Below are 25,909 nucleotides of genomic sequence, written 5' to 3' on the forward strand. Positions count from 1 at the left end.
AGGGGGCGTGCCCAAGGTTCGCGACCTCTCCAAGCCTGTCCTTCCGCTAGCTTGAGAAAGCCGGCGAAAACTTTTCCCAGAGTTCCGCGGAGCTCTCGGGGACCGGTGGAGCGGCCGCGGTGGGGCGGAGGCTGCCTACGGTTGGGTGAAGGAGTGGCCGTGGTAAAGAGTACGGGTGGCGGCTCGCGGCGGGCTCCTTCACCGGTGTCTCGTGGGAGCGGAGCTGCCATCGAGCGGGCTTCAGTCGTGGCCCTTCACGACTGGAGTCACCACGCTGACCTCCTCCCCTGGCGGCGGCTCAGAGCCCGGGCGGGTCCTGCTGGGGCTCAGAGTGGGCGCAGGCCCCAGGGGACGCCAGGCCGCACGCGCCCCTCTCAGCCGTTTCTCCCAAAATGAACTGCGTGCAGGCGGCAGCCTCCGCACGAGCCGCGCGTCTTTAAATTCGGTTACGCCCACATCTGGAGCGCGCGTTCGCAAGGCAAGTTGTTTGCCGGGCGCTAACCACCAGGCGTGGGGAAGCGCGGCCACCTAGCTGGCGGGCAGTACGTCCACTCTGCGCAGGGGGGGCTGGGAACTCGGACGCCTCGCCTGGCCGCCGTGACCATGGGGGAGCCCGGGGACCCAAGACGGCTCTTCAGGCTGGTGCAAGAAGGCCGACTGTGCGCCCTGCGGGAGGAACTGCAGCGAGCGGGGCGCGCTGGCTTCCCGGGGCCGGCTGGGGACACCTTGCTACACTGCGCTGCCCGCCACGGACGTCGGGACATCCTGGCCTATCTGGCCGAGGCCTGGGACATGGACCTTGAGGCCACCAACCGAGACTACAAGCGGCCTCTGCACGAAGCTGCCTCCATGGGTCACCGGGACTGCGTGCAGTACCTGCTGGGCCGAGGAGCCGTGGTCGACTGCCTGAAGAAGGCTGACTGGTAGGTGGCAGGCGTTCCAGAAAGACACCCTTTACCCCCTTTTACGCAGAATAGTAGATTCCCATGTACTCGGCCTGCCTCTATAGCATAGTCTCTCAACCTTCCCCATTAGGGCACATTGTAACCTACCTACCCTTGAGAGTCAGCTGTTTGGTCCAGGCAGTTGCTTCCCTTTATAAAGCAGAGAACAGTACAGAGTATGATAAAACAGAATAATATCAAGCAATGAGTTGTCTTTACTACATACAGAGTGGGGCAAAAGTAGGTTTACAGTTGTTTGTATAGAAAATATTACAATAATTAATAAGCAGTTATTACAAGAATAAACTGTTTCACATACTCCCAACTGTAAACCTACTTTTGCCCCACCCTGTGTAACAGGAGCCCCAGGATACCAAGTTCTTCTGGGGACATCTAGATAAATGATTACTTCACCAAAGGCACTGATTTAACTTTTTATTTTTGAATAGCTGTAGGTTCACAGAAGTTACAAAGAAATGTTCAGGGAAGTTCCATGTACCTTTCTCCAGGCTGTCCCAAAGTTAACATCTTATAGGTTACATTACAATAACAGAACTAAGAAATTGACATTGCTACAATCAATATATTTATTCACATTTCACCAGTCACCTTATACATACACTTGTGTGTATGTGGTGCTATCCGTGATTTTATCATGTGTAGCCTTGAGTAAACACCTCCACAGTCAAGATATTCACCTTTACCGTCACACAAACCAATTAATTGCATTTTGTTAGACTGATATCGTTTGCAGTACTCACTGTGTCTGGCTCCTTAGAAGTTATGAACGTTGCAAGATTCATGACATAATGAAGTACTTGCCTACAAGTAATTCCTGATGTGATACAAATAAACACAGCAGGCAGCCATAGACAGTAACGTGCATTTTGCCTACTGGGGAGGGGAGTAGGCCTGGTTGTGTTTTGAGGGTTGCACTTTGGCTGTGACTAAGCACAAGAGTGATTTTCTTGTGCTGCTGGGCAGTTGATCTGAAGACAGTTCCAAGAGGCATAGACCTCATATATTCCTCAGAGCAATTCTGCAGAAAAGGAAACAGCTTCCAAAAAAAAAAACAACAACAACACTAAAAGGATGAGGTTCATTTGATTATGTATTTGGGATGTGTATAATCAGAGGTGAGACATTTTTGCCTGTTCTCATTTTTTTGGGCTTTCTGAAATACCTTACCTGCTTTTCCAGTCATCCTGCCTTGCTCAAGATTCATTCTGTTTGTGAAGCACTTTTTGAAGATCCCAGCCTTCATTTATCTGGATGTTTCCCTCTTAATTTCTCATTCATTACTACATTACCCCCCTCACACACACACACACACACACACACACACACACACGAAGTATAGCAACCTTAGAAGAAAAATCTTAGATGAGACCTTAGAGATCATTCAAGTGTAGTGAGCTCCCACTGTGTGCCAGACATGGGTTCTGACCCTGGGAATGAGGAGGTAAACAAGACCTGTCCCTGCTTTTCAGAAATCATAGCTCCCTTGTTTTGCAGACAAAAACCCAGAAGCTCATGGAAGTGAAATGACTTACCTCAAATCATTTATGTGGCAGAAGAGGAAGGCCAGAGCCACCTGTCTTGATATTAATGTAGTTCACTCTCATATAGTTGTGGACACAGGTTCAGTTCAGAAACTTACTGTAATCACACTGTTTCATTTGCTTCACCAGTGTATGCTTCTCAGGGTTAGATGCTGTGTCAAATGCTCTTTTTAAACTTCTTTTTAGCACAATATAATAAGTGGTTTCTGGCTGAAGTAAAGGGGTAAGTCCAGCAGAGTACCTCTTATACAGTATTCTTCAGAACAAACTTTATGGTTTGGATTAGTTCTGTTCCAATTCAGTGTCATACTATAAACTAGCTCAGAAGCAGTTTTGCCTCCTCAGTATACTCCTCCTGTAGCTGAACCTATATCACAATCATTTTCCTCTTGTTACTTCACCCAGAGTCCTAAGGGCAGGCAGAGAAGTTGCCAGTTTTTCTGCTTCCCAGATCCCTGAGTCCTCTTAAGTTTTCCACCTCTGCCAAGGATGTGCATTTTTCTAAAGAGCTGGTCGCAAACTTGTATTGTCTCAACTGCCCTTCCAACAGCTTGTCCTGTTTGGCCTTAGGACTCCTCTGATGATGGCTTGCACGAGGAAGAATCTCAAGGTGATCCAGGACCTGGTGGAACATGGTGCAAACCCACTTCTGAAGAACAAAGATGGTTGGAACAGCTTCCACATTGCTAGCCGAGAAGGTGACCCTTCAGTCCTCCAGTACTTGCTCACTGTTTGCCCAGATGCCTGGAAGACAGAGAGCAAAATTAGCAGAACTCCTCTGCACACGGCAGGTATGGCCCAGAGCTCTGTGAAGATGCAAGCATGGCTATACAGCCTACTCCTCCCAACACTGCAGAATGTCATCGAGTTGGGGGGTTTTGAAAAATAGAGGTTAGGGAATAAGTGCAGTTTTGGGTATTTTGGCATACACTTAGTTTCTAAAGCTAATGCCACTTGGCACTTAACATGCTCTTCTTTCTTGCATTAGTTCACTTTTCATAAATATCAGTTGTACTCTCCCCAGCTAGTTAGATGGCAAGCTGGTTCTGTTCCTCACTAAGTCTTGGATCTTGGGCAAGGAGCTTAGTCTCTTGAGCAAATTTCCTCAACAGCAAGATAATGATGATAATGATGTTCATATCACCAGGTTGTTATAGGATTTAAGAAGCCCAGTGTATTTAAACCCCATAGCACAGTGCTTGACACGTGAGCATGGAACTACCTGCTGCTATTTTTATGATTATTTTTATATTGTTTTTATTATTGAAGGCAGGAGGAAAAGAGGTTTTTAAAATATGACTCAGCAATACCTACCACAGCGATATCTATTTAAATAAATATAGGTGCTTATAATTAAATACCTGAGTGTATTTGACTTATCTAATGATAATGTCAAATATAAATTTGGGGTACAGCTTTTATTTTGAGTAATTATTTTAAATTTTGAATTATCTGTAGATTATTTATTTAATATATCTTTATTGATTTCAGAGAGAGGAAGGGAAGTAACAAGCAAAAGTTCTGTGGCATAAGGTGAAATGGATATTAATGAGCTCTAGAGTCCAGATCAAGAAAATTAGAAAGTAATCTTTAGCCTTCCAGAGAGTTCATTGAATTAGAACACAGGGCTTTTAATTTCTCTAAAAATCAATACCTGTGACATAATATAGCTTAGAAAATATGCATATAATTTTTCTAGCCACAGTGGGCAGGTAAGGACCAAGGAGTTCTTTTGCAAGTGTGTAGGAAACGTTTCTCTGCTCACAAATTGTTTGACTGGCTCCTCTACTCTCCCAGTCATTTATGCAAAGTGGTGGTACACAGATTGTCAAAAAGCTTTATTATTGACTATAGTTATTTTCAGGAGGAGAAACAAATTACTGGGTTTTTTGTCACGGATTACTCTTAAAATGTTTTACATTTTCTGGGCAAAAACTGACTGGCCCAACACAAAAGTGAGGAGATAGTTTAGGGTTGAAAATTTGCCATAAAAGCTCTCATAAAGATAAGATAATCAGTTTTGGCTATGGACTTGTTCAGTAAAAATGTCATTCTTTAGCAATTATCCAACTAAATTTTAATTGTACCTAATTTAATTACTCCTTCCTGTAAGTCATAGCTGAAAAGATGGGACAGAGACCGGTGCCAGGAGGAAAGAAGTGTTTTATATGTGCACCTAAAAGCTCTAATTCTCAACTCTCTTCTCCTAGCAATGCATGGCTGTTTAGAGGCAGTAAAGGTGCTTCTTCAGAGGTAAGAACAAAACAGCAAATTGTGGAAGATATTTGCTAATTATGACAGTTAATGTTAATGCTACATAAAGAGCTCAAACAAATTGTTCAGAGAGCAACTAAGGTACCAAAAGAGAAATAAACAAAGGACATAAGCAGATAACTCAGAAAACATAAAACAAAAATAGCTTACAAACATGAGAGAAAATCATTCATCTGTTCATTCAGCAAATATCATCTATTTATTCAGTGCCTATTATGAATTGTACCTGATGCAAGGGGCTACAATAGAAACGAGACAGTGTGGTTTCCCTCTCATGGAACTCACAGACACTGCACAAGTAGTGCGAATCTGGTGTCCGTTACAAGGAATTGCAAGATCCCTACAGGAGCATGTGCCTGGAAGACCCACCTTGACCTAGGAGTAAGGAACCTCAGCCCTAGTGATATTTAAACTGTTACCTGAAGGAGGCTGAGAGTGGGAGACGGAGGCATTCCCTACAGAGGAAGCAGTACTCAGGAATGCTCAGCCTGGGAAAAGCATAGTGCATGTAAGAAACTGAAAGAAATCCGGTATGTGCTGAAGCCTATAATGAGGGGAGAATGGTGCTGGGCGAGGCTGGGAGAGGGAGGCCAGGTTTTGATCAGGTGGGACATTGTAGACCATCGGAAGGATTTTAAGTTGGAAGCATATAAGATGCCACTGAAGGGTTTTAAGCAGGGGGGTGGAATAAAAATTTTGCGTTTTTCAACGATCCTCAGGTGCAGATTAGCGAATGGATTGGAGAGGAGCAAGAGTGGGTGCTATGAAGGCTGTTGGGAGACTGTTGTACTTAAACAGGAGAGAAACCATGGTAGCCGGACCAAGAAGCTGACTGTAGGGATAAAGAAAAAGAGATGGAGCTACTTAAGTAGAATCAATAGATCTAGGTGAATAATTCAATAAAGGGAGTGAGGGAGAAGGAAAAGTCAGGGACTGTCAGGTTTCTCACTTAAGCAACTGGTGGTGGTACTGGTGCCATTCGCTGAGGTAGAGAACAGTGGCAGAGGAGCAGGTTTTATGAGAAAAGAAGACAGTTTCAGTTTGGGACACATTGAGTTGCATGTACCTGTGAGATATCCAAACAAAGATATCAAGGGGGCAGTTAGAGACACGGATGTAAAGCCCAACGGACAGGTATGGGCTGAGATACAAATGGCCTCATCAGCATAGAAATGATGATTGAATGTATGAGTGGAAGAGATTACCTGAGGAGACAATGCATAGTAAGAGGAGAGGAAGACTTAATGCAGTGCCTTGAAAGCATTGCTTATGTCTAGGGCTTGCCTGCTGCAAATTGGAACATACTTAGTTGTCTGCAAATTTCTAAATATTCATTCATTGAACAAACTTTAAAAAAAAAAAATATATATATATATATATATATATTTATTGATTTCAGAGAGAGGAAGGGAGAGGAAGAGAGAGAGATAGAAACATCAATGATGAGAGAGTCATCGATTGGCTGCCTCCCACATGCCCCCAACTGGGGATCGAGCCCACAACCTGGGCATGTGCCCTGATTAGGAATCAAACTGCAATCTCCTAGATCATAGGTAGATGCTCAACTGCTGAGCCATGCCCAGCCAGGCGAATAAACATTTTTTAAGCACCTTTTATGTGTTAGGTGCTGGGTGGTAAGCAAAACAAACACAGTCCTTTCCCTAACAGCCTGTAGGCTAGTGTGGAAGCCAAGTATAGACAATCATAGAAATAAATACCATAAAATTGTAAATTGTAATACAGATATCCCTGCTTTCTTTTTTTTTTTTCTTTTTTTTAAATATATCTTTATTGATTTCAGAGAGAGGAAAGGAAAGGGAGAGAGAGATAGAAACATCAATGATGAGAGAGTCATTGATCAGCTGCAAGCCCTCAACCCGGGCATGTGCCCTGACCGAGAATCGAACCCTGATTGCCTGGATCCTAGGTCGACGCTCAACCGCTGAGCCACACCCTGCTGGGCCCCTGCTTTCTGAAAGTTCCCATTATCCCACTTTGCCTCTACATAAGACCTATATTAGTGGCTTTTTTCACTAACCAAAAGAAATCTGAAAAGCTCTTACTATAGTAATGTAGGTCTTTCATAAAAGTGAAGTGACATAGGTAACACAAACTCAGGAAGCCAGAGATACTCATGGCTTTACACCATTTTGGCTAATAAAAGATTCCATAGGAATGATCTATTTTCAGATAGCCGGGAAACCTGTAATACTAAAAGAAAAAGTATACAATGGCATGTGGAAGCAAAGGTACTATTGATGCAGGAGAGGAGACAGGACTCTGTGAAGTCACATTGAAGCTGTGATTTGAAGGATGAGTTTGGAGTTTTCCAAGTGAAGAATGGACAAATGTTCTAAGCAGAGGGAATAAGCAAGTGCAAAGACAGCAAAGAGCTGGGCAAATGAAAGAGCAGGGAAAAGGGCAGGACCATGAAAAGGTAGGACAGGAGGGAGGGAGTACAGAGAAGAAAGATAAGTAGGATCATGAAGAAGGTAGGAACAGAAGATGATTGGACTGGTGGATGGTGAGACAGAAGATAGGACAATGAAGTTGAGGGTAGGAATGGAAAAAGGGGAGGTGGGATGGAGAAGAAGAAAAGATGAGAAGAAGGCAGGACCAGGAAGACGGTGGGGCAGGTAGGATAGTGAGGAAGGTAGGAACGGAAGAAGGTTAGGACTGAGAAGAAGATAGGGTAGGTGGGAGGTGGGATTAAGAAGATGATAGGACAGGTAGTACCAGGAAATAAGCAGAACTTAGAAGAAAGGACAGCCATGAAGAAGGTAGGTTGTGGTAAGCACAGAGAGGTGGGTATGTAGGCGAGAGAAACTTGGAGAGGTAAGTTTGTGCCACACTATCTTGACCACTAGAGGTCATGCTGAGGTTCCAGATTTTGTGCTTTGTTTTTGGGAAGTACATAGTTAAAGGTTTTTAACAGGAGCAGCCATACCCAATTTGCATGGTGAAAAGATTATTCTGGTAGCTGTGAGAATGGATTAGAAAGGCAGAAGCCAAGGTTAAGAGGCTATTGTCTATTGACTCAGTCCTAAGGGATGAAAGCAGAGATAGAGAGAAAGATAAAAATTTTTGAATGCAGAATTGAGAGGTCTTGATAATAGATCAGTTATGAAGACTAAGGGGTGACTTCAGAGCTCTGGCATGAGAAGTTGGAGAGATGACAGTCCATAATATGGAATGACAAAAGTTAGAGGAGAAGCAGATTTGCTGGGGGAAATTGACATACTGTTGAAGAGCTAAGTTCTGATATTGAGATGGGGAAAAGAGGGAGAGTGCTGTAGATTTTCACAGATCATTTGTAGGCCATGTCATCTGCAGGTGGTCAGGCGTCAACTGTCCATTAGGTTTGAAGCAATGGCTTTTCTCAGCTCTTATTTTGGGTTTGGGCTCTAGGTGTCAATATGAACCCGACTGCAGAGACAAGTGTGGCCTCACACCCTTTATGGATGCGATTCAGTGTGGGCACATCAGCATAGCCAGGCTACTCCTTGAAAAACATAAGGTACAGCAATGGTTTGGGTTTTCCTATGAGTTTTAGGTCATAGGATAAACAGAGATCATGATTATTCAGATCCTGGGTTCAAATTCCAGCACTGCCACGGTCCCCCTTTGGTACCCCTTGACCTCTTTAAGCATCAGTATTTCCATCAGTAAAATGACGACAAATTTAAATTCTTCAGAGGGTTACTCTAAGGATTAAATAATGTACATAAAGCAGTTAGCAAAGTAATATTTCTTTTTTTATTATTATTGACTTTAGCAAGAGGGAGGAAGAAAGAGAAACATTGATTTCTTTCGCTTACTTATGCATTCATTAGTTGATTTTTGTATGTGCTTTTACTGGGAATCAGACCCACACCCTTGGAGTATCAGGTTGATGCTCTAACCAACTGAGCTACCCTATCCGGCTGTGGCAGCAAAGTAACATTTCAATAAACAGTAGCTGTTTTATAGTAATAACAAACTTCTCACTGAGTGCACTTTTGGTACACTTGAGAACATTGAATCTTAACTTTTTTTTTTTCTTTTTCAATTTATAGAGTCCTTTAAGAATCTGACAAAAGCTATATAACATAGGCCCAGAAAAATGTCAGACAACAAAGTTTAGCTAAAATGTTAGAAGGTCCATGGACCCAGGTTTCCTGCTTATTTTTGTTCCTGTCTCTCCCCAATCTACTAGGCTTGCATTTCTGCTGAGGATTCCCTGGGGGCCCAAGCTATACACAGGGCAGCAGTCACTGGTCAGAATGAAGCCATCCGATTCTTGGTCTCTCAACTTGACGTTGATGTAGACATGAGAGCAACATCAACCCACCTCACAGCACTTCATTATGCAGCTAAGGTTTGTTTCTTTTCATAAGGGTGTTTCTGCTTTCTTAGGCTTGCTGTACTCCACTGATGAATAGCTCCACAGTCCTACTTCTTTGGCTCCATCTCTGTGGAGGAAAGAAATTGCTCATGATATGCTTCTAAAATGTTCATGGTTCTGAAGCCTGTGTTGCTTTAAATAGAAACTTGCCTTTATTTATTGCTAGGTAAGAACTGGAAACACCCTTTATTCCATATAATGCCTGGTCTTTATGTTTCCTCCTGCCCTTTTTTTGTCTTCAAGAATGGTGTTATTTGAAGCCATAAAAATCCATTGTATTAAATTCCTAGTTCTCTATCCTTATGGTAGATTTCAGAAGTTAAAATTTCTTTAACTGAGGCAAGGGAATTGCATTTTCTGGCCTCTCCAATGTATAAAATATTTATGACATGCAAAAAGTATTCACTACAGAAGTAGCTGCTTATATCTTCCTGTTTTAAATGCTAGTAGTCTTTTGCTTTTTAACTTTAACATGATTGGCTACTTGCCTTTACTTGTTTTTCTAGCAACAAGAATGTTTTCTAATAACTACACTCTTTCCTATGTTCCCCTATGAGAAAGTGGGTAGATAAATAAGTGGGCTAAGAGAAGGATCTGTGGCCACAGCAGGAGAAAAGCTGGTGGGTCTACCCTAGGAAGACTGAACCTACAACCTTGATTTTAGTCTCACCACATACTAATGGACTAATTGGCTAAACAGTGTATAAATTGCCTCATGAGTGATAATGCCGGCCAGCTATGATGAGAGTCCTAGCTAGGAGAGGTTGGCCATCTTTTCTAGTTTATCTCTGCCTTAAAGATTTTAGCAAGGAGTGTGTATGCTTGGGAGAATTTGGAATTTTGTTTCTGTGTAAATCACAACATTTATACTCATTACACTGAAAGAAATCCAACTGTATTAGTCGATAATTTGGCCTCCAAAGTTGACCATCTATATTCTCATAACTGAATATCACCAAAACCTATCTTTAATGATTTATTCTGGAGTTTGAGAGTGATGTAATGACTTTTCCTTTAGATATGAAAATATAGTTTTAGCAATTAAGTATTTTAGGAAATGACCTAATATATACATTAGTGTTTATGTTTAAAGGTCCTTGTCACAATGATAATGAGTTTATTTCAACTCTCAGGAAGGACATGTGAGCACAGTTCAGACGCTCATATCCTTGGGTGCTGACATCAACTCCAAGGATGAAAGAAATCGATCAGGTATGACTTCTTTGTGCCTTAGAAATTATTAATTGGGGTGTGAAGGGGGTCTTAATGTATGGTGATGGGAGAGGATATGACTTTGGGTGGTGGGCATACAGAACAATATACAGATCTTGTAACATAGGAACCCACACCTGAAATCTATATGTTCATTTTGACAATTGTCACCCCAATAAATTTAATAAAAATGGAAAAAAAGAAATTAACAGAATGTAAACAATACATGGACTTTTAAAAACATTGGTTTTAATATTCTTCTAGCTCATCAACTTTTCCTTAAAATAACATCTCCAAATAGAACTATTGCTATTACCATGGCAATGATTATGACTACTACTCATTACTACTTCTGTTATTATTTTTATTATTTTAAACTGCAACAATATAAGTGACATAAAAGTACTTTCTGTCTTCATCCATGATGCCACCAGCTATTCAGGTAGTCTATAGATTCTTCATAGGTCATCTCTCTTTGAAGTGTATTTAAAAACTATAATCATTATAATTTTCTCAATTTAGGGCTCAGAAGGATATTTTCAGAGTTAATTCTTTAAACTCAGACTTTAGAATAAACCTCAGTGACATTCTCTGCATCAGTGGCCATCCTTCAGGAGTTTAGTGGGAGCTTCATGATGCTTCATAGATAACTAAATACTCACTTTCAGACCACAGAGGATGGTCACTAAGTCCAGGGATATAGACTTTCTCCTAAAGATGGGAGCAGAAGCCAGAGATTTTTCAGCACTAATTTCTAACCAGAACAGAAAGATTTGTCAGCCATTTTTCTTTTTGTCACATCGTTTTTATTCATGGTGATATTTTTACTTACACGGAGATTTCACAAAACTTTGAAAATGTTTTTTATAACATTTAAAGTCTCCTATTCCTCATAAACTGACTTTGTTGCTTTAGACAAAAGTCTCTTGAATCCTCTTCAGTTGGTCATGTTATTTTTAAGCCATTTCTAGCCCAATTAGCTTAAAAGGAAAAATGTTTTAATCTAGTATAGGCAAAGTCATACAGATGGATTATGGAAATATAAAATCTGTACAATTGAAAGAATCAGTATTTTTGTTAGGAGCAGACTACTGGTCTGGTCAGTATTGCTTTGTGGGTCATGCACTAAGTTTGTGTGACTTCTGTCTCTGCTCAGCCCTGCACCTGGCCTGCGCGGGTCAGCGTGTGGCCTGCGTCGAGTTTCTTCTGCGGTCTGGGCTGAGGGACTCTCCAGACGTCACGGGCACCCTGGCTCAGCAGCTCACACAGAGTGCAGACATCCTTCAATACTTCAGCCACAGTGTGATGGCATGAGGATGTTTCTAAAGAAAGGCAGTAAAACTCATGGTAACTTATATGTTACTGCTAAGTCATTACCAGATTCAGTGAAGTCTGCGGATAGCCCGTGTTCTCTGCCCTCCCTACCCTGCACTCTCCACTGCAGCTGAGATTCCCAGAGGATGTGGACGCTGGCTTCCTAAATGGAGGACGGGCAGACTCAAAATCTCTCCTTACCTGCATTTCATGTTATGGCCTTCAGGTGGACTTAGATGATGTTTGTGAAGTCAGTGTCTGAGCTCCTTAGAGAAGCATGTAACGCGCATAAATATAATATAGTATACATGTATGTGTACATATATGTGAAACGTTTTATAGTAAATATCATATGGTAAGGCAATAATAATATTAAAAATATAACATATTGCTATTAGCTTGAGCCATAAATAATTGGCCTGTTTACTTTCTTTCATAGGCATTTCTTGGTTGTTACAATGGTTTAATTTGGTTTTGTAGCCAGAATTGCTTACAGTCTGTTTTATTTACACAAACATTTGCAAGAAGTTAATGAAAACTTCTGTATCTATTTTCTAAGCACTGCTAGGTAAGCTGTTTTATGGTTTGTTGTTTTAGACAAGTTCTGTATTGACTGCCTTCGAGTAATAAATACACCTAAATACACCTAAAAAATGCATCTAAGATATTTTCAAAACTTTTCTGTTACCTCAGTTAAGGAATAGGGTTTCTTGTTAAAGCCCACAGGTCACGTTTCCTGTCACATGCCATCTGCCACCGAAACCTATGATTGTGAAGGAATGAATACTTGATGTTGTACCTTTTAAGAAATTTGTAGCAATTTAAACATTGAAGATAGGATGGGTCCTTGGGCATTTGGATTCTTTTCCCTTTTTTTAATCATTTTCTCTAGTTAGTAATTAGTCCAAGTCAATCTGTTGAAAGATCAAATGTGTCCATCACAAGCAAGAACTAACTTCCCTGTTCAGTGTAACTCCATGAGAGCTTGTCACACACCCAGCTGTTCCCAGCAGTAAGCTGGGCTGGGTGAACAGCCAGGAATTCCAGTTCTTTATTATTCCCAGCTGGCTGAGTCCTATCCCCAACAACCAGATAAACATCTGGTAGTAACACAACTTGATTATATAATCTGTCTTGTGATCTCTACATCACATACTGCATCTGCACTGCTTCAAGCTACAGTTGCATTTCCTGTGGCTTCAGAGACATCTGTGTCTTTGCCCTTTGGGTCTGAAGACAGCCCTGTTATGTGCAGGTGGGATGGAAGATCAGTCTGATGCTGGCCACCTCCTCCCCTCTGCATACATGTGAAGCACCTTTTTATTTGCAGGGACTGCATGTGAGACCCCTTTGCACCTGTGGCTTTGCTTCTGCTATACCCACTTGTACTAGCAGCAATGAGGGAATATCTCATTACACATTTGTTCCCAGGAGTCAGAGATTGCAGTAATGATAACGTCAGTTGTGGCAAAGACCTGCTCTGGTCTTGTTCTCTTCAAACCCATCCTCCACACAGCCCTGAGCTCCCACTCACATGACCAAGGGCATTGACTGTTGCCGGTGGCTTACCAAGTCTTCCCTCCAGAGAACACACCTGCATGCTCACCAGGGTTCAGTCCCTTAACCAAGAGTTGCTTCCTCAAAGTTTTTGACTGGTCCTGCAGGAGCGCTTGGTCAATTGTGACTGTCCCTGAGATTGATCAGGCAGAAGCCCTGGGAAGAGATACAAATTGGTAAGAATTATAAACATTTGAAAATAGCCAGGACCTCACATATTAATTACCAAAAAAATTATATAAGAAAGTATTTACAAGACAAAAATAGAAAAGAGATTACAAAATGGATAAGAAATTACAAAACTCAGACCAAAAAAACCCCAAAACTCTTTGTGAAGGGAGCTCAGGTAATGCGATAGGGAGGGTCAGGCACTTAACCATGTTGTTGCTAGAATTCACCAGCAGGTGGCAGGCCAGAGAACGGTCCTTTTTTAATCTCCCAGTTTTTTGTTGACACAATTACAGATGTCCCCCATTCCCCCTATTTGCCCCCCCTCGCCCCCCTCCCAGATTTCTTTTAAGGCTCATTGTAAAATATAGAACAAATAAAGGAGAAAACAAAAATAACTTATAATTCCACTAAGGAGTCACTACTACTTTTTTCCTCTTAGTCTTTTAAATGCATATAGTTGAAATGATGCTATATATGCAAGTTTTTTTCTAACATTATATTGCAAGCATATTTTAATGCTCTTCAAAACTTGTGAACTTTTAATTTAATCTCTTCTTAGTACTCCATCATATTGTTGTCCATTTATTCTTTCATGTTGTCATTTTTGTTTTTGGTAAGTAAGCATGTAGGGAGCGAGGACTAAAGGAAGGCTATTGGATCCTGTTCCCGGAAGGTCGAGGCTGAGCAACGGGTTGGGGATATGGAGGGGCCTGAGCAGGCCTGTGTTCTTTGGATGCGCTGAGCGGTGAAGAAAAAGAAATACATAAGAAGGTAGTTTGACAGTATAGGTTTTTGTAGAACAGGTGAGACATGGAGAAGAATTCAGTGGTGGGAGGAAACTGAAGCAGTGAGAGAGCAAAGGCTCTTTGACAGAGCAGGTCCTACAGACAGTTGGGGGAGGCTAAGCTCCAGGTACGGAAGGAACATTTTGAAGGGAAGAGAGGCTAATGATATGAGGACGTTTAAGGTGGAAGCCACCCCCATGCTTTATTTAACATCAGTATTTGGAGGGTGTGGGACTTATGGAATATGTGTGTTACAGTTTCTACAGTAATGAATAACAATGATATATATATTTGATAGTTTTTAGGTTTCTTAAAATTGCTTTCCTGAGCCAGTTTCCTGAGTGCTGTGATTTTTTATTACAAAAAAACAAGGTAGAAGTGAGGACTGGCCTCTGGCCTTAGCTAAACAGGAAGGATTTGCCTGGTGCGTGTGACAAAGGCCTATCATAAAGCGTTTACAACAATCCACTGTATAATGTGGACAGGCCTAGGCATTCCCAAGAAAAACACTGGGGAATAATTACGTTATCAGCCACCCAGGCTCTACCACTGTGCCTTATCTGACCTGAGTGCAGGCATTTCAGCCAACCTCCTGTTCAGCTAATCTCTTGTTGCCTCTTCCCAGGCTGCAAAGGCCCAGTGCGTACTCAAAGCCTAGAGGCATACCCAGGGCACTTGAAACAAAGAAACAAAGGTTGCAGTGCTAATTGACCCTTGTGCGGGATTTAGTGCTCCAGAGACCTTCACAGAGTGGAGGAGAGGCAGCAGAGCTTAGTTATCAGTGCGGACTATAGACTAGCAGAGTCTGCCAGCAGGAGCACGGGTGGGTTCCTCTTCAAACTGAAGCCATTAGCAGAATCCAGTTCACATCCAGAAATCTCCCTCTAAGAGAGCCTGGGAAATGTAGTTTATAACTTCAAGGCTTTTGCAACGTAAGAAATCACATAAAAGGAGGTTGGAATGGATCTTTAGTGCCATGCCCACCCACCAGACTTGGTATCGCCAAAATACCTCCACAGTCTACTATGTATGAAAGTGCTGATTCCTCCACGCCTTCACCAAAGCTGTGTATTACCACTCTTCATTTTTACTGACTTGATATAGTGTCTCATTGATTTAGTTTTATATTTCTTTAATTATGAATCAGATTGAAAATCTTTAGATGTGTTTGTTGGCCATTTTTATTTCTTTTTCAGCATTGTAGAAATAATCTATATATCTCCTTTTTTTGTATCTGTAAGAGTTAGCTACTGCTTAAAAGCAAACTACCCCCAAAACTCAGTGGCTTAACGCAACAACTGTTAATTATTTCTCAGAGTCTACAGACCAACAGAGTGGTTTTGCTGATCCTAGCTGAGCTCAGCCAGTAGCTGGGCTCACTCACGCGTCTGCAGTCAGCTGGTGGGTCACTCAAGCTGGCTGGCTTAGGATGGAGTTGGCTGTGCCTCCTGTGGTCGTCTTCTGTCAGGCTGGCCCAGGCTTATTTTCATGACCATGGCAGGGGAAAGAGAAATAGTCAGGTGCTTTTCTGCTTTCTGCTCTGTTTGTGTAGATACTCCGATCCCATTGGACAAAGCCCAGTGTCAGTGTGGCAGGGCACCACCTAGTCCCTGGATACAGAGAAGCCATAGGTTGGGACCATTTATGAAATCCATCTCTTGCATTATCTTTTGACTGGTGTTTTGTTTGTCTTGTTGATTTGTAAAAGTCCTTTTTATGTTGAGTTATTTATCTCTATACAAAATTCAGATAGTAACTATAAAATTGTTGGTATACATTTATAGGTGAAAAAAACACACCAGACTACAACATTGCAGAAATAACCTATAGATCTCCTTTTTTTTTTTTAAAGCCTCTTGAATAGATATGGACATTACAAGAAGCTAATAACTAAAATGCTGGGTGTAGGAAGACACAGGCAACATGGATGGGGTAGGGTATTTCTATTTTGATTATAGTCTGTGATAACTTTCAAGCAGCTCTCAAGAGTTTTAGAAATTTCATCTGGGCCAGCCTGTAATATGCCTTGTTTTCCCCATTTTGCTGAAATTCCACAACTAAGATTCACGTATATGTAAAAGACCCAGGAAGAAAACCCACCTTGCAAATGATCCTGGCCCTAGGAACATTGCTCTAGGTCTCTCACATCCTTCCTACGCTTAACTAACCCAGTTTTATCATTTAATGTTAGACAAACAAAAATTGCTCAGTAAGAGAGTTCTGCAAGTAAAGAAAGACTTTCACTCCAAAAAATAATTATTCCTTTCCTGAGCTTCCATAGCACTCGATTCATACTTCCTTGGTAACCTGCATTAGTTAGGATATAAATTCTGCTCCTGTAACTGAAACCTAAAATAACAGTGGCATAAACACGAGTTTATTTCTCTCCCACATAAGAGCCTGGGCAAAACCAGCCTAGTGTGCCTGGCTGGCGTGGCTCGGTTGAGCATCGACCTATGATCCAGGAGATCGCAGTTTGATTCCCGGTCAGAGCACATGCTCAGGTTACGTGGGGGTGTGCCAGAGGCAGCCGATAAATGACTCTCTCATCATTGATGTTTCTATCTCTCCCTCTCCCTTCCTCTCTCTGAAATCAATAAAAATATATTTAAAAAAACAAACCAAAAAAACAATCTGTTATGAGTTAGGTCAATGGACCAGCCTCCTGGTGGGACCAGACTCCTGTTGGTCCTGCCATCCTGAGTACAGGGCCCTCTTCTCTGGGGCCCAGGATTGTTCATCAGTCAGTGAAGGGGACGAGGGTGGGAGCACATTCCTCACCCGTTTTTTTAAGAAGGTGAGTGTATCGTTTCCATTCAAGTCCCTTTGGCCACAGCTTAGTCACACAATCCTAGAAGAGAAGTAAAGTTGGGATGCAGTTAGGTCTCTGCCACATATCCTTAGCAGAGACACACTCACTCCTTAATCTCAGGCTTTAAAGTTCTAGGGATCAGAGAATAGCCTGCTTATTAAGACTTTGAAGTTGTGAGGGACACGAGGCCATCTGTGAAGATGGTGTCAAGGTGAGAACAGACTGCATCCCCATAGAGCCGAATGTGGGTCTCTGTGCTACTGCTACCAGCCCTGTGACCTTATGCAACTTCAGCTCTCTGCTGTTGGGTTCCTGTAACAGGAGCAACGATGGCACTTCCTTCCTGTGCTTATTGTGAGGAGGAGATTGGCTAGTGCTTGTGATGCCTGGCACCAGTGAATGTTAGCCATTGTGTCATTAATAACAATAGCACCAGCACAGTCTCCTATTCATAGGTGATTGAGAGGAAGGGCTGACACCAGAGTAGTTATGGAGGCACCATTTGTATTTCTCCTTCCTTCCTTGGGTGCCTCCATTTTATTTATAAAAAACAAACACTTGGTCTCTATCTTTCTCCATGCCAAGGTGTTAATGAATTAAAAATACAAATTTTATCAACCCTTGAGGTCAGGCTATTAATCCAAATAAACGAAGCTCTTAAGATGTAAAGAAAGATTAAAAATAAAGGTTTTTTAAAATTGATTTTATTTTTTATTTATATTGTTTAAAGTATTACAGATGTCTCCTTTTTTCCACACAATGACTCCCTCCACCCCTTTCTTGCCTCCTCCCCAGGCCTTCCTTACACTATTGTCTGTCCATGCGCTATGCATATATGCTTATAAATTTATTGGTTAATCTCTTCCCCACCCCTTTCCCTCTGAAACACTTCAATTTGTTGCATGCTTTAATGTCTCTGGATCTTTTCTGTTTGTCAGTTTATTTTGTTCACTAGATTCCACATATAAGTGAGATCATGTGATACTTCTCTGACTGGCTTATTTCACTTAGCATAATACTCTCCAGGTCCCTCCATGCTATCTCAAAGGGTAGGATGTCTTTTTTACAGCTACATAGTATTCCATTGTGTAACTCTACCACAGGTTTTTAATCTATTCATCTACTGATGGGCACTTGGACTGTTTCCAGATTTTAAGTATTGTATATAATGCTGCTATGAACATAGGGGTGCATATATTCTTTCTGATTGGTGTTTCTGGCTTCTTAGGATATATTCCTAGAAGTGAGGTCACTGGGTCAAATGGCATTAAAAATACAAATTTTAACAATCCTTGAGATCAGGTTATTAAACCAAATAAATGAAGCTCTGAAGATATAAAGAAAAATTAAAAATGTAAAGAAAGATTTTTTAAAAATTGATTTCAGGGAGAGAAAGAAACATCAATTTTTTGTTCCACGTATTTATGCATTCACTGGTTGCTTCTTGTATGTGCCCTGACTGGGGATCGAACCTGCAACCTTGGCATATTGGGACAATGCTGTAAACAGCTGAGCTACCTGGCAGGGCTGTAAAGAAAGATTTTTTAAAATATTTCTTTCTGGGCCTTCGTTCAAACCTTTGTAATTGAGAACTTCTCTGTCCCGTCCATGAATGTTTTGTTAATTTTATATTTCCTTTCAGCATCTGAAATAGGTCCACTTTCCTCCACGTCCACTGCTACTACACAAGTTCCAGCCAGTGTCCTCTTGTTCCAGGTGCTGTGACAGCATGACATCTGACCCCAGAATTTAAGAGGGTGAAACAGCCATTCATCATGCTCATGGATTCTGTGGGTCAGGAATTGAGATCAGGCATGACAGGGGTGACTCATATCTGCTCCACAGTGACTGGGGTCTCAGTTGTGTCTGGCTGTCCATGCTGCTCTTGTTTAGAGCCTGAGTTTTCCCCATGGGCTCCTCCCAGGGGGTCTCTCATACAAGCTGGTGTGAACTTCACAGGGTGGAGGCTGGTTCCCAGGGTAAGCATATGGAGGGTTGCAGTGCAGGAGGAAGTTGGTCACCTTTCTTACCTAGCTGAGAGACGAGAACTTTCACTTCCCCACATCCCATTTGCCAAGGCTGGCCAACAATATTAAACCCAGCAATCTGGCTTTAAGGGGAAGGAAACAGACTCCGCCTCATCACAGGGAGTGGCAAAGTTCTGGGACAGCAGGTGGGACCAGAAATACTGTGTGAATGCTTTTCAAACCTAGACTTGGCCACTCTCTTACCCAGATTACTATAATGGCCTCTAAGTGGCCTTGCTTCTTCCACTTTTGTACTTCCTTTCATATAATTTTCATGTAGCAGCCTGAATAAGCCTGTGGCAGATTAGCTCATGTCCCTCCCTGGCTCATGATCCTTCATTTGGAGTAAAACCCAGTTGTAGTACTACCCACAAGTCCGCACAGTGCAGCTTGCCTCCTGTGCATCAGTGTAGAGAGTCCCTCTCTCTAGGTCACACTTCGTATCACGGTCCTTCTTTCGGTTCCTCAGACTAAATTTTCTTCTACTTCCGTCTTCCTGGTAATTTCTCTTCGTGCCTTGCCTTGTGGTTTACTCCTATTTATAGTCATCTCTGAATGTCACTGCCTTGGAGAAGCCTTCCCTGGCCCCTATCTAAAAGCAGGCCCTTCTGTCGGAGCACTTCTTATTATTCCTTCATATAACTATTCGTGATTGCTTCAATAATGCTTGTCTGTCCCACAAAACTGAAGTCCACAAGATCAGTGTTCATGTCTGTCTGTTCTTGGCATAGTGTAGGCCCTCTGTAAATATCTGTTGAATGAATGACTGGCCTAGGTGAGGAACACTGCATGAAGCTTGTTTCTACCCTCAAGAATATGGTCTGGGCCTGGCTGACGTGGCTCAGTGGTTGAGCATCGACCTACAGTCTTGGAGATCTCAGTTCCGTTCCCAGTCAGGGTGCATTCCCAGGTTGCAGGCTCAATCCCTAATTGAGTGTGTGCAGGAGGCAGCCGATCAATGACTTTTATCATTGATGTTTCTGTCTCTCTCTGTCTCTCTCCCTTCCTCTCTCTGAAATCAATAAAGACATATTTGAAAACAAAAACAAACACAACTTAAGCAGACTTTATATGCAAGTCCGGACAGTGTTTGTGGAAGATTATATCCAAGCTGTGGCTGGGCATCTGGACAGTGGTGCCATGCAAATAAGAGCTTAAAGCAATCCCTGGATAAGTGTAACATCCAGGCACAGTTAGGCCAGCCTGTAGGGGCCCTGCCCAGAGGAGTGATCAGAGGATGAGGCCTGCCCATAATCCAGAAAGGCTTCCTCAGGGGAAGACTGCGTGGGGGATGTGCTTTGAGGACCCTATTTAGGGGCAGGATGTTGATCTGAGGTCAAAACCTGATCTGAAGTGGATGAGCCGTAGCTTCCCCAGTAAGCTTAAGAAGAAGTGGTGGTCAAGGTCGTGGAGGTCCTGGGAGAGAGGCTGTAGGGCGTGGAGGATCATGCTGGAATTGGGGGTAGAGATCAGGGTACGAAGGGTGGTTTAAGAGAGGGCTTTGGAGGCAGAGGCCCAGGTCATGGAGGAGGGAGAGGTCCCCTTGCTTGCCCTGTACTAACCAAGGAGCAGCTGGACAGCCTATTGGATGTGAACATGTCAAAAACAAAAGGATACCTGGATGCCAAGTTGGATGCCTACATGGCACAAACAGATCCCAATGCCAGTGATTAAGGCCTGCCCACCCCCTGTGAGAGACTCCTGTTAAAGTTATCATTTCTGTAAATGACCTTGAGATAACAGATGAGAAGAAACCTACCTGATTGATGCTGGGAGGACCTATCACAATGGACAATGGGCTTACCTATCACCAGTTTGTGCATTTAGTGTGTTCCTTTTACTTTTTCGATACTATATTGTATGAAACCCTTTTTTCCTCTTACTTGGATTTTGTTTTGTTTTGTTGTTTTGGGTTTTTTATTTCCTTCTCCCAGACTTCTCTTTGAACATGAATATATAGGCCCTCTTTCCACCTCTGCCTCCCCTCACCTGCCATATATGCTTTGACATTCTAAAATTTACTCTGCTTATCTCTGTACCCCCTGAAAAAGTCCCAGAAAGAATCCATCTATATTCCTTCGTAATGCCTAGGTTTCTGAGATACAGTCCTATTTCACTTTCATAGCCTCTTGGAAGTGTTTAGAAAATCTGGAGTTCAAAAATGCATTCTACCCTTGCTGGCATGTCTCAGTTGGGCGTTGCCCCATGCACTGAGAGGTCCCCAACTGGATTCCAGCTCAGGGTACATGCCTGGGTTGCCAGCTTGATTTCCAGTAGGGGACATGCAGAAGTCATCTAATCGATGTTTCTCTCCCTCTCCCTAAAATCAATTTAAAAATGTATTTTTAAAAAATGCTTTCTGCTACGTTGCTGTTTTAGTAAATTAGGAACATTGACCTAGCTACAGGGCCACATAACAGGTTATACATGGTAGCAGCTCTGATTTGAGTAAATCTGCTACCATGTACATTGACACCCATAATGTGTGGTGAGTTGGGTATGTACACACTTTCTACCCTGGAATAAGATTTATAAACTTTTCTCTCTGCATCGTGTAAAGGGGTACTGTTGGGTTGGCTTACACCTGCAATAGAGAGGGAAAAGCCATTTGGTTAAACAGATGCTTCAGAAGGGAAAGGGATGGGAAAACTATGGCAGATACTTGCTGGGGAGGGATCAGAAGATACCTATGCCGAATGAAATTCTTAGTTTATCCCAAACCAGTCTTGAGCTTCTCCATACATTGTCTTTGTTTGACCTTCTTATTTCCCTTGAAGGTTTAAGTTCAACCATATTCTGTCAGTTGTTCCAGTTTCAGTGGAATCTCATATTTCTGGTTTATTATAATAAGAAATTATTCTCTCAAATCCGAAAAAGAATCTGGTCTAAAAGAGCAAGACTTGTAGTGAATTGCATGACAGGCCCAGTGGATCAGAGCCATGGAAAAGCTGCACTATACAGAAAGGGCTGTAGGGAACAGCTTCATGAGAGAAGTGGCATTGGGCTGGGATGTGAAGGATGGAAAGGATTTTGATTTGTGGAGATGATGGGAAAGAGCTTTCTAAGCAGAGTCAACAGCAAGGATGTGATATAAGAAGACTGGGGTTGCCAGATTAATAGGGTTCCTGGACTCAATTCCACTTTGGGGTTGGGTCCTCCCACACCAACAAACAATTCTCAGACACCAGCAGGATGTCCAAGAATTCAACTCAATTCTAATACTCTCCCAGGAGAAAGCATTAGATTCCATAGCACAGGGTAGGGGTTCCGTCCCACAACTCCCCACACATGTACATTCAAATGCCAGCCACAGTCCAGGCTCCGGCCCCTTCTAACTCAGCATGGCAATTGCAAATCCAGGTTGTTAATTTTGACTGACTATAGATCAGAGATTCCCACAGCCCCCTCCTCAGGTTCAATTAATTTGCTAGAACAGCTCACAGAACTCAGGAAAACCTGTTTACTCAATAGATTATCATTTATTACAAATGAAAATAAAGGATGCAAATGAATAGTCAGATGAAGAGATACATAGGGTGGGGTCCCAATGAAAGAGCTTGTAAAGCATTCTGGTTCCCCAATGTGGCAGCTCCAAAAAATGGGCCAACGAGCTGTCCTGGGTTTTATGGATCATTACATAGTCATGATTGACTAAGTCGTTGGCCATTGGCAATTGAACTCAACCTCCAGCCTCTGCCCTGTCCCTGGAGGGATGGGGGAGATGAGGCCGAAAGTTCCAACCCTTTAATCATAGGGTTGGCAACCAGCCCCACCCTTGGGCGGGATCTAAAGTTACTCCTTAACAAAAGATACCTTCCTCACTCTTAACACTCAGGAAATTCAAAGGGTTTGGTGGCTGTGAGCCAGGAAATGTTGGTGAAGACCAACTATTTCATAAATCACAATATTGTACCAGATAAGTGTGTCCCAGGTATTGCACAGAACATACTTGTACTAAAGAAGAATTTGTTGTTGATCTGAAATTCAAATTCACTTGGGTGTGCCCTGTATTTTCATTTTTGAGGTCTGGCAACCCTGAATGTGATGCTAACTCCTGTAGCAACCTTGCCTTAGCGGAGCAGTTGCCCACTAAATGGTAACACCACCTGAAGTCCTTGGTTTCTGGTCTCACAAACGGAAAAGCCAGCATGAAAAGCCATTTGTCTCTTCTGTGGGCAGGCCTATACATGGCCCAACTCAACCCTGGCCATGTTCCAGTAGCAAAACCAGACCAGTTGCTCCACCCCAACACAGAAGGGCGGGGAAATGTGGTCCTGTGTCCCCAGAGTTCGCTGCCTTCAGTGGAGAGCAGGTGGATAGAGAGGGGGAACAGAACTTTTGCACCAGAGAAATCTTGTGCTTAAATCACTATTCATGAGACTTTGGACCAAGTTACACAGTTTTCTCACTTGTATAAAAAGCCACAATACCCACCTTGCAGTATTGTCAGAGTTTGGTGCCTGGCACATAGGAGGCACTGAATGAAGAGTTGTTACTACAGTATTATCATTTTGTCTGTGATAAAAGTATCTTCATGACTTGCCGTGTGGTGTTGGTTTCCCCAATTGCAGCATAGAAGAGCAGTATCAAAATTTTTCATATTTTTGATTTTTTAATCTAAGAAACCATTGATTCCAGTCCAGGCTCAGCAAAGTTCAGTAACTTGGAGCCCTTAGAGCAAGTGTCTTAAAGATAAGAGGGTGCCCTGCCCTCAGTCAACAGGGTGTAACGTTCACCAAATGTCACATGTTTCCACATGAATGGGTCAGCTGCATTTGCTGCTTTTTCCAAATAGTTGGGAAGATTTTGTTTTCCTTTTTTCTAAATATCAGAATTCTGCCTAGGCTTGAATTTCACTTTCCCACTGCAGTTTCCTGAATATAATCCAGTGAAAGAAAACCTGAGAAATTTTCTGATCTTTCTCACTGATTTCGGCTGCACAACTTCTCAGTGGGGCTGAACTTATCCTCCACAGGTCTTACTCATTTTTTCCAGCACATATGACACTCCCCATAATAGGAGCAAAACAGTTTTACTGTTCAGGTTACAGATTTCAATCTGGACCAAAAGCGGGTTGCTGTGACAGCAGACAACCTACTGGACCACATTTCCCCCCTGCTTTGTTTTTTGGTGTTTTTTGTTTTGAACTTGGTTTCATTTTGCCATGTCAAGGAACCAGCTAAAGAGGCTGGACTAGCCATGATTCTAGAGCAGGGCCTGAGACCCCATAACTCAGAATTTTCTGTGGTCAGCACTGCCTGGTTGGGTTAATGTGTTTTTACCGTATTTTCCCAAGTGACGAGAGTGAGTCAGGTGAGTGAGTCAGAGAGAGAGACGCTGCTGATGTGACATGAACTTCTCAGACATGTCAGCTATGTCACCTGTTATTGGGGTGGTCTTGCCCATCTGCCAGTGTCCAAAAATGGGACGGGGGCTGAAATAAAAATTTCTCTCCAATCTTAGGGAAAAATGGTAATTTCCCCTTTTAACCCAAAGATGAGATGGTATACTATGTAGGCAAATAATGTCCTTCAAAATGATTAGCCCACTCGAACATCTAGAACTTGTTCTTCTTTACAAGTTATTTTTAGCAGGAAGCAAGATACCACTCTCTGGTCTAGATATTTCAGGACAGGTTCTAATACAGATTGCACCCCTGGCAGATTGGCAAGTCAGTTTCTTCAAGGCTATGTTATAAATGAAATACCTAGTTCTACAGGAAGGCTCAAAAAATACCATTGACAAGAATGAGACGAGGTTTATGATTCAGTGTTTAGAGCAGTATTTGAAAGGATGTTCCCTGAAAAAGAATCATGATGATATTCTGTTTGCTCTGTGTCCCCTGAGGGAAGACCAGGTACCCTGAGGGAAGGGGTGCCCTTTGGGTTGAGCTGAATACAGGATGAGAAAAGATCATTAGGAGCCACTGAGCCAACTTTCATGCCTCAATTCAGGGATACCTACAACAACCAAAGACCACAGTTGACTACTCTTTTATTTTTATTTTTAACACATGGAAGGATTTCGCTTGAGAACTGATAATAAAAAGACCAGCAAGTAAATCTAATTCCTCTTGGCTTATCCCCTCTGAAGTTGGTTATCATTCTTTCTGACAGCCAACTACAGCAACACAATATACGTAGGTTTCCTCTCAAAGAGAGAGAAGGCAGGTTAATGGAAGGAAATTATTGCTTAAGCAGATAAAAATGCCTGTGGTGATTCCATATTTTCACTGAGGCAGGAAGAAGCTATTTGATAGAAAGGCTGCACTTCCCATCATGAGAGCTGGAGAGCCTTTGAAGAGTCTCACACAGTGCTGGTTTGAAATTGTTCAATTAGAAATGGTAAGTCTCAGCTTCAACACAAATTCCAAAAAAAATATAGCTGAAAGGAATGATTTACATTTTTTTATTGCTAATCACTAAGTTAATATGTGATTAAATGCAAGAAAACATAAACAAGGAAGAAAAGCCTAAAGAATAGGTGTTGTTTATTAAAATAGGGATATATATACACATGTAAACAATGCCAACAATATAGAAATATGAACACAGAAAGGGAATGTTTCCTATTCTCCTCTTTCCCAGGAACAACCAGAGTTAATAGCTTAATGGATTCCAGATCTTTGTATGTATGTATGTAATCAGATATATGTTGAGGGGAGGGTGTGATAAGAAAATATGTCCGTATTTAAGTACTTCCTTTTTGAAGTTTACTTTCTCTTTTCTCATAACTATATCTTGGACATCCTTTCATGCTAGTACTTTATAGACATACTTAATACTTTTTAACTGTTGTGTAGAGTTCCACTCAGCAGGTATAATTGCAAGTGAATATTTTAACCCCAAATTTTTTTTATCAATTTTT

General features: G+C 42.1%; 1 protein-coding gene and 1 pseudogene across 2 annotated transcripts; both read left to right on the forward strand.

Moving 5' to 3' along the window:
• The first annotated feature begins 136 nt into the window (after nucleotides 1-136).
• Nucleotides 137-25,909, forward strand: ANKRD16 (ankyrin repeat domain 16). Of its 2 annotated transcripts, none has more exons than XM_087825892.1 (7): nucleotides 137-923; nucleotides 3,077-3,297; nucleotides 4,717-4,759; nucleotides 8,189-8,297; nucleotides 8,976-9,137; nucleotides 10,298-10,376; nucleotides 25,284-25,909. In XM_087825892.1, the coding sequence occupies exons 1-7, from the start codon at nucleotides 604-606 to the stop codon at nucleotides 25,322-25,324; spliced, it is 975 nt and encodes a 324-aa protein (XP_087682018.1). In that variant the 5' UTR covers nucleotides 137-603; the 3' UTR covers nucleotides 25,325-25,909. The 2 variants fall into 2 exon arrangements, with proteins under 2 accessions (XP_087682018.1, XP_016075253.2); XM_016219767.2 differs by lacking the exon at nucleotides 25,284-25,909 and adding an exon at nucleotides 11,533-14,207.
• LOC148094400 (chromatin target of PRMT1 protein pseudogene) lies at nucleotides 20,095-21,168 on the forward strand (annotated as a pseudogene).

Source organism: Miniopterus natalensis, chromosome 1 (assembly GCF_054644295.1).
Source record: "Miniopterus natalensis isolate mMinNat1 chromosome 1, mMinNat1.hap1, whole genome shotgun sequence".
In the NCBI taxonomy this organism is placed as follows: domain Eukaryota; kingdom Metazoa; phylum Chordata; class Mammalia; order Chiroptera; family Miniopteridae; genus Miniopterus; species Miniopterus natalensis.

Excerpts from the sequence above, each read along its gene's own strand:
- ANKRD16 (XM_016219767.2), top strand. The coding sequence starts at position 604 with ATGGGGGAGCCCGGGGACCCAAGACGGCTCTTCAGGCTGGTGCAAGAA. Across the intron at positions 9,138-10,297 it reads CACTTCATTATGCAGCTAAG|GAAGGACATGTGAGCACAGT; the intron begins GTTTGTTTCTTT and ends TTCAACTCTCAG. Across the intron at positions 10,377-11,532 it reads GGATGAAAGAAATCGATCAG|CCCTGCACCTGGCCTGCGCG; the intron begins GTATGACTTCTT and ends GTCTCTGCTCAG.